An 8,443-nucleotide genomic window follows, 5' to 3' on the forward strand; every position below is an offset into this window, starting at 1 on the left:
TTTACAAATCCCACAGCACACACCTGGCGCTAGACACACAGGAGACATCGCGGGCTGTTGTCCCAGTCAGACTGGGGATGTTGTTTAGCTTTATGTTGAGTACGTGGCCATAACACTATCATAGTTAGGGGTTCAGTTACCTTAAACTGATGATGATACAGAAGGTCTGGCTATGCGAATTCATGCAGAAAAGTCATATTGAAAAAGGTGACAAACTTTCACAATGTTTTGCCTGAAACAAAGACCACCTCTACTCACTAACATCACACAAAGTCATTACAATTTTATGAAAAATAAAAGAGGTAAAAAGAGCAGAGGGGCCATTTCACACAACATTGTGTTGGCATTTAATCAATGATTGGAGTTCTTGTTTAGATAGTCGCTTCCTAACTAAATTAATCACAAATATAGATGTGTCAGGATATAATTAAATGTGCAGCAATTTAGATAATCGATTGATCGTCATTCTTCAACTCAAAAAAATACATGCGAAAGGTTTCCTTTGTCTTCTACAATTGTAAAAGGAATATCTTTGGGGTTTTTGGACTGTTGGTCAGCCAAAACAAAACATCACCTTGGGTTTTGGGAAATGGTGATGGGAATTTTTTACCCTTTTCAATTCATGAATAAAAAAAACTCCTTACCACTTCTCCTAAACAATTTTTTTTGGGGGGAAATCCTTGTTTGCACCCAGCCAAAAAACAACCAGAGGCACTGTTGGACTCTTTTCAAACCAAAAACCAGTAAAATAGTCTTTTTCCTGACGTCTTCCAGCTTGAAGAGAAGGGGGCTATATATGATAAATGTGTTCATCTATCCTACTTGCAAGTCAAACACACACACGACATAACATAAACACTGTTGGCAGCATCACCAGCAAGACATCTGACATGTGGAAGTGCTCGATAGGCTGTGTGTATCGGTTTGTTTGATACAAAGAGCAACAACTGAATCTAAGAATCCACTGCTACTCACACTCTACATACACAGCTGGATCAACTACAACCTACAACTACCCATAGTGGAGATAAAACATTCCGACTCATGATAAACTCATTTTATCGTTACACTGTGAGGTTACACAAACAAAGTTTTGTCTGCTGTTTGTTCTTTAATGAACCCCTGTACTTCCCTTTCTTCAGCTTTTCATCGACACGCTTTATCTCCCCCGGCTCTCTCGTTCCTCCCCTCTCTCTTCCCGCCATCTCCTCATCAGCCCGTGATGAATTATGAATAACTCATTACACTTTTATCACTGCTGGGTTATGTATGAGCACATTAATTTACATACTCCTGATTACCAGCGCTATGTTTATTCATGAGCCTCCGCACTGGGCCACACCCACTTCCTTGTCTGATGGCCGTGGTGACCCCAAGTGTCCCTGATGTGTGGCCGCCATCCGTCTCTCCGGCAAGTAATCAATAGGCCAGCTCATCAGTCTTTCGTCGATGGTCGGACAGGGCTGGCCTGACGGGCGCATGACACATCCTCACATATATATAAAGCACGAGCACACGTCTGATGAGGTCATAATATAATATACACAATTTCTAAAATAAGCTCACATGTGAATGTACAATCACACACAACCAACATGGGTATTTACTCCCTAGCACAGTAACACACACACACACACACACACACACACACACACACACACAGTAACACACACACACACACACACACACACACACACACACACACACACACACACACACACACGCACGGCTATAAACAAACAAATGATTAATGTGGATCCTATAAACGACGTAACATCAACAGCACTGCAATGCATGCTGGGAAGGTCACAGGCTACTCTGTCATCACAGCAGCTGGGGTACCAAGGGTTTTGTGTGCGTTTCTGTATGTGTGTGTGTGAGCGTGTTGCATGCTCATGTATGTGTGTGTGTGTGGGTCCAGTCCGGTGTACTGGCAGATATGTCCTTCATCCATCAGGATAAACTGGCCACGGTGGTGGAGAACACTCATCTACCTGGCCTGAGCTTCACTGATCAACACTACGCCATCCATCACACACACACACACACACACAGTCATCACTTCCCCTATAGGACCCCGGTGGACACTCAACATGGCTGAGCTCCACAGAAGTCCGAGAAACAATGAGAACTCAAATAACTCAGCAGTGGCTTCCAGCACAGTGTCCAGACATCAAAGCCTCCAGTGTTTATCAGAGTCCTGTTTCAAGGTGGGTGAGAGAATTACAAATATAGCATTCAAAGCCTCTTCAATCACACACTGATCAGCTCAGTAGCCCAGGAATATTGCTAATCAATCCTGCTTTTGTCGATATACACGCACACACACACGCACACGCACACACACACACGCACAGATATCGAGATGAGCGATGCAATTAACTCTGTCTGGTTAACAGGTGCTTAGCTGTTTAATATGGAGTGGGTCTGTGTGTGTGTGTGTGTGTGAGAGAGAGGAAATTGAAATGCAGCAGAGCAGTGAGTGTGACAGTTCCGGCAGGTTATGCATGGATTCGGATGCAATCGCGTCGACGTATAGCGGCAAGTGTATATTTATGTGTGCACACGAGTGCATAGGTGTGTGTATGTGCCATGTTAATGACTTCCTCCTTGCTGGTTTCCCCCCCGGGGCACAGTTGCTACTGGATATCACCGATGGGGAGCATCGTTCTGGGAAACCTGCTGTACCCGGCAGGTCTTCATCACCACCCTCCCCCAAAGTACCTCCCGAATCGTAACGTAATTAAAAAGGGGAGACTCTGGCCGCCTCTTTCCAAGACCGTGCATACTAATCGCATGCAGCCATTTAGGGGGAAAACCTGCCGGATTCACACATCTAATTTTCCTCTCCCTAAAAAGAGCTCTTTTTCATTGAAATGAAGATGAGGTTTTTAAGCTTGAGTAAGTCTGCCTGGCAGAAGTAAATGGAGAATATATTTCATTAACATAAATCAGAACTGTATGACGTCTCCGGGCCCTGACTGCAGTTACGGTCTGTTGAATAGCATCAAATACAGCATCAAGACCAGAGGTTTAACAAAGCCAGACGAAGATCCAGTTGACCTAAGCATTGAATAAGAAATGATTCACAACTGAAGCAAAAAGCTGAGTCTGTTCCAGCACAATCAAAAACTGGGAAATTGTATTTTAATGCTTTGGTCTCTGAAAACACAATCTCAGAACACAGAGTTGAATGAAGAGAGTGTGTGAGAGATGTGTATGGAGTCAACAATGCACAACGTGAGTCTATGAGATATTTGTCCCTCGTAATCAATGTAATAGGCAGTTTCTGATGTATGGTTGTCCGTTTCTGTGTCTGTGTGTGTGTGTGTGTGTGTGTGTGTGTGTGTGTGTGTGTGTGTGTTTGTCTGATGTAAATACCTGATCATCTCCTCCTGGTATAGAGAGCTGACTGCTGCTCCGAAGCCCGCTCGTCTTTCTGCTCCTCGTCTTTCCTGTCAAATAAAAGACAGGCACACATTAACGAACAATATCCACCGTGTACAGAGTTAATACTACAAGGTCATTGTTAACAAACCTACTTCTCGTTCAATGATAGCTGGTGTGAAACACCAACCAAGTCTAGTTTGGCTTAGTTCTGCAGCTTGTGTTGTCAACCCATATGGAGAGAGGTACTGACCTTATTGTTTAGTGTGCTCAAAGCTACACAAAAGGGTTGGTCCGTCTATTCAATGCACCTATGGATTTTAACCTCTGCAAAGCTCCTGCATGACACAGATGAAGTTCAAAATATGCATTTTGAAACAAGCCTCTGGGGCTTTGGAGGTGACCTCATAGGTGGTAAAAGTCCAACAAAATGCACAAGACCAATATAAAATGTACGGCAACTTAATTGTGACTCTTGTTAATCTTCTGTGTTCCACATTCAGTTCAGCCAGGACTTTATTACCCGGCCTATTCTTCACTGACCAACCTCGACTCACAAAAAAAAAAAAAAAAACACACAAATCTGATTTCAGAAAATAGAGCGAGTGGGGAGAACATGACAAGCGAAGCAAAACAACGGTGCGTGAACTTCTGGGACAACCTAATTCACTTCAGAAACTCAGAATATTCGCTGATGCACTGGCCCTGCTCCTCTGCAGTATAATGTAATATAAAGCCAGTGTCTGCTCAACAATTGAGGCAGGAACAGAGGTCAAATTCTTGCTATTATTCTCTCCCCTGCTTCTCTATCTATGCACTCCTACTTACACCATTTGACTGTGGCTCCCAAAGAATAGCAACTGCCAAGCTATGGTGCTTTGTTAACACTAATACAATCAGCTTCTTTTCAGGGGGACAGTTGTGCGTTTGCTGGCCTGTCTGCCGGGGCTCTCTCTCTCTTGGCATTGTGCAACTATGGGACAGACTCGGCGCGTATTGCCCCGCTGAAGAGAAAAGAATGTGTCAGAATTTGACATGTGGTTGGCAGCGACGCTATTAAAGAGACATAAATATGGAAGGAAAGGATGGAAACAGGGGCTGGGTTAACAAAAGAGTGAAGGGGTTACAGAATACATGAGGTTGGGGGAAAGATTAATAGAGGAAAAGCAGGCAGCATAGAGGTGGAGAACAAAGAGGAAATAGTGCAGCAAGGAAGAGGTCACACAGGACTTGTGACAGGCCTCGTAAATGTATTCTTTGGCTTTTCAATTCTGTAGAAAACAACCTACTTCCATCTCTCTGGTCGGTGCTTGTAGAGAATTCGGTGACTGTGAATACATCCCCCTGTTTCGAGAGTATGCTACACTTGTAGACGGAACCCACACACTCTTGTCCAGATATTTGCCTCATGTGGACATGGCAGCCACACTCAAGTGTGAATTACAAGCGACGGCAACTTGTAGCCTAAAATTCCCACAAATTAGCAGAATGGTCTAGCCCTCTCCAAAACAATGTCCTTATTGTTGGCCTAATAGCAATCATCTCAATTTTAGAACATTATTGTTGATGTGAAACCCTCAATGTGTACACAAAGCAAAACTAATACCGTTTAATATTTAAATTCATATTTACTCAGCAGTCAGCACACATTTTGATGAGAAGATCACGTCTGACAAGTTTGTTCTTAGCGTCCCAATAGTAATAATACTCTTCCCAACTAAGCAGACAGTACACAGTTGTTGTTGTAACTGAATGCTTCTGCCCCAAAGGACAGGCTGTCCAAGGCAACATAACTCTCCTGACACAGTTGAATGATAGGACCATAGGGATATGACAAAGGTCTTGTAGAGATGTAAACAGTCTCTCTTATGTCACGATACACACGGGCACATCTAACTATGACAGTTCCTTGCATTATTCATATCCCAAAATGCAGCTATTGCAGAAGACAACATAACCTTCTCATGTATTTTTCATGCTCTGTGAACAGAATAAAGAGCCACTGAGAGGCCTGGGACAAAATGACATTGTGACTCTGACCTCTGCTGGCAACAAATATGCACTGCATCAGAAAAAGGCAGCAATGAAATTGGATGTTTCTATATTTGTCATCCTATTTTTTGATTACCTGCAGCAGAGCTTAGTCGAACACTAATGCCAATTTTAAACACCTCTAAAGGCTTGTTTTAATGAGCGTAAATGTGGTTGGAATTTGCTATTTTGCAGAATGTTATAATCCGGTAGGCAACGTATAATTTACTGGACAGGAGTCGGAGCCTTTTCACGATTGGATGAACAAAGATATGTCTTCATTTCACCAAGTTTGCCACTAGTTTACCCTCTGTGATGTTTATATCGTTCCTTAAGAAGGTTTTATTAAACCTCCCTGTTCCTACCCTACTGAATCCACTATATTGGTACTCTGAAATATACACAGCAGTAACCATACATTGTAGTTTATAATCAAGATTGGTGTTGGCAATCAGCTTTGACCTCTGAGAGATTTAGTCCTTATTACCTTTGTGCAGCCTTCAGGGTCCAACACATTGACACAGGAAATGTACTCCTGCATTGCCTGGTCCGCTTCCATGTCTCCAAGCTGCTTCCAAGCTTGCCTGTAATGAGATCATAATATGATAATGCATCATTATCAGAATAATGTTTTATTATTATTATTAATACAGTTTTTCACTGTGGAAAAAACATCAAAATAACTTTCATTGAAACTGAAAAAATATTTAGGAAAGAAGACTGTAGTATCCAAACCTTCTCAGAATGTAAACTTTCAGTTACTAACTGTTGTCACTCCCCCACTACCAACCAACCGTCAATAACGCCACTAACGGTCGCTAACGGTCGCCAAGTGTCACCAAAGTTATGGCAGTCTGACACCCACGCATACCTCCCATAACAAACTATAACATCCCTGTAACATTCAATGCAGAAACAGATGCGACCAAAGTTAAACATGCAAACACAAGCAAACATGCAACATCAAATAGAATATGGCTCCCACAAAGACATTTAATTAAGAACTTATTTATTGAAAACTTCCAATTTTAGGCTACATACCATTTTCTCTGTCCTTCAAAGTCAAAGAAGCCAGGCTTTGGTGTATTGCACTTTCCAACTTTGGCCTGAAAATAAAACCAGTTAGGATTATTTTTTTGGTATTATCCAGAACTAACTACATCAGATGATAACGTAGAGGTATCTGTGCATATCTCATCTTAACTGTTACAAATGAGTGATGACACAAGGATGTTGGGGATTCAATGTATGTGGTTATTATCTAAAGTCACATGCTGCCAGTATGTGAGGGGTTATATTTAGCCTACACGACCACAGTAACATGTATCCGACACTCACCTGTTTGTATCGTGCATACAGGTACAGAAGCTGGTCCCTGCTGGCCGTCTGAACCAGATCTCGTACCCGGTCGGCTGCAGACTGAAACTCCCGCTGCAGCTCATCTCCCTCCAATCGGTCCCCCATTTCAATGGCGCTGCAGTCAAATTTACCCAAACCCAGGTCAGAGTCAGAGTCCGAGCCTGCTCCACCGAGAGGCTCCCCTGTGTCGGGCCGGGCTGGATCTGTACCTGAGCCCGTCGCAGTGTCCGGAGAGGACGACGGCGACCCAGAAGCCATTGTTATTATTGTTTATAACGTTAGCGTAACGTCAGAGACGACGTGCGACGTAGATCCGAAGGAAAAGCGTTAGAGACGAACGGAGAGTAGCTCTCCTAAATATCTTTGATAAGTATTTCAGCGTCGATTTCGTCTTTTAATCCGTTATTGTTAAGAATCCGTGACAGCAGGATTTGTTTCTACCGTTGGTCCGTCTCCGGTACTGTAAAGTAAAAGCACCGGCCACAGAAACTGCCAGGAAGAAAGGTTCCGCCCTGCTACTTTGGTAAGAAAAAGAAAAACAACGAAACAAACTAAGACAAATATGTAACACTCGGTTTAATTTAGTATGCTTATGTTTAAAAAGTAGATAGTAAAACCTACACGAAAAGAAAAGCTTTTGGCGCGTTTCTTGTTTATTGTGTGTATGCTAACCATTCGGTTGACGTGAAAACAGCTAACTAAAACGTTAATTAACGCTAATTGTTGTCAGTGTCAAAAGCTAACGTTACTTAATAACTCAAGTAGCTTGCAGTAGGATAATTGGTTCTTTGGACGAGTCAAAATGTAGTTAGTTAAGTTTCTTCAAATATAAACTACTTGCATTGCATTTCATACAGTTGTCAACGTGGTTATTTTTCAGTATGTTCAGTGTGCGGCAGTCCTGTCTGTGTTTGTTTAATTAAAGTTACTAACGTCAGCTACATGGTTGCTTGATGATAGCCTTGATCTACAGCCTATAATATGGGCTTTATTATAGCCAACAGCTCATTGAATTACTGTCGAGTCCAATTTGTCCAATTTAAGTTTAAATATTCAGGTCGATTTTCTATCCTCTACTTTGAGTTTCGTTGACACCTTTTTATAAAAGGCAAATATAGCTATTTAAACGCATTGGTGGCAAAAAAATGCATTAGCGCAGTTAGTCCAGCAGGTGCTGCTATTGGCATGATGATGAATTGTCACCTGACACAGACACTGAGCAGTTGTCCCAAACGCTCATGAGATCAACTCAAAACCAGTGGATATTTGCATAACAAAAGCTCACGGAATAGCCTATTTAACTTTTTTAGGTTGTTTGTAGTCTTACTGTCTTACTACCTTTCATTGCATTTGTATGTAGGTAACTTTGGAGTTTGGACAACATAATGAGATCCTTTTGACATATCCTATGAGTAGCTTAACAGCCTATTATCCTGTTCTCTAAAAACTCAGCTTTTCCTCAGACACAATCTTCTGTAGGCCTATTAAACTGAGCATCCAAATAGCCTATCTGTCATTCTCTGTCCCATTTCAGGATGAATTGTAGAAATAAGCAGGCTACTCTGCTTAACCGTAATTCGAATAGGATTGTTAATCACAAATGCGAGCAGAAGAGGGGCAAAGTGATGTTTGCCCATGCTTAAGTGATGTAGGCTACGTGATCTTT

General features: G+C 42.2%; 1 protein-coding gene across 1 annotated transcript in view; it reads right to left on the reverse strand.

The window, feature by feature from the left end:
- The window catches only part of acbd6 (acyl-CoA binding domain containing 6), a 28,371-nt gene extending 21,149 nt beyond the window's left edge, over positions 1–7,222 (reverse strand). The window contains exons 1-4 of the mRNA XM_079157781.1: positions 6,757–7,222; positions 6,460–6,524; positions 5,906–6,002; positions 3,382–3,455 (exon numbers count right to left, since the gene is read on the reverse strand). Coding sequence (XP_079013907.1) covers positions 3,382–3,455; positions 5,906–6,002; positions 6,460–6,524; positions 6,757–7,035 — 515 coding nt within the window. The 5' untranslated portion in view covers positions 7,036–7,222. The remainder of the gene's footprint in view (positions 1–3,381; positions 3,456–5,905; positions 6,003–6,459; positions 6,525–6,756) is intronic.
- Between the last annotated feature and the right edge of the window lie 1,221 nt (positions 7,223–8,443).

The sequence above is a fragment of the Pholis gunnellus genome, assembly GCF_910591455.1.
Source record: "Pholis gunnellus genome assembly, chromosome: 4".
Taxonomy (NCBI): domain Eukaryota; kingdom Metazoa; phylum Chordata; class Actinopteri; order Perciformes; family Pholidae; genus Pholis; species Pholis gunnellus.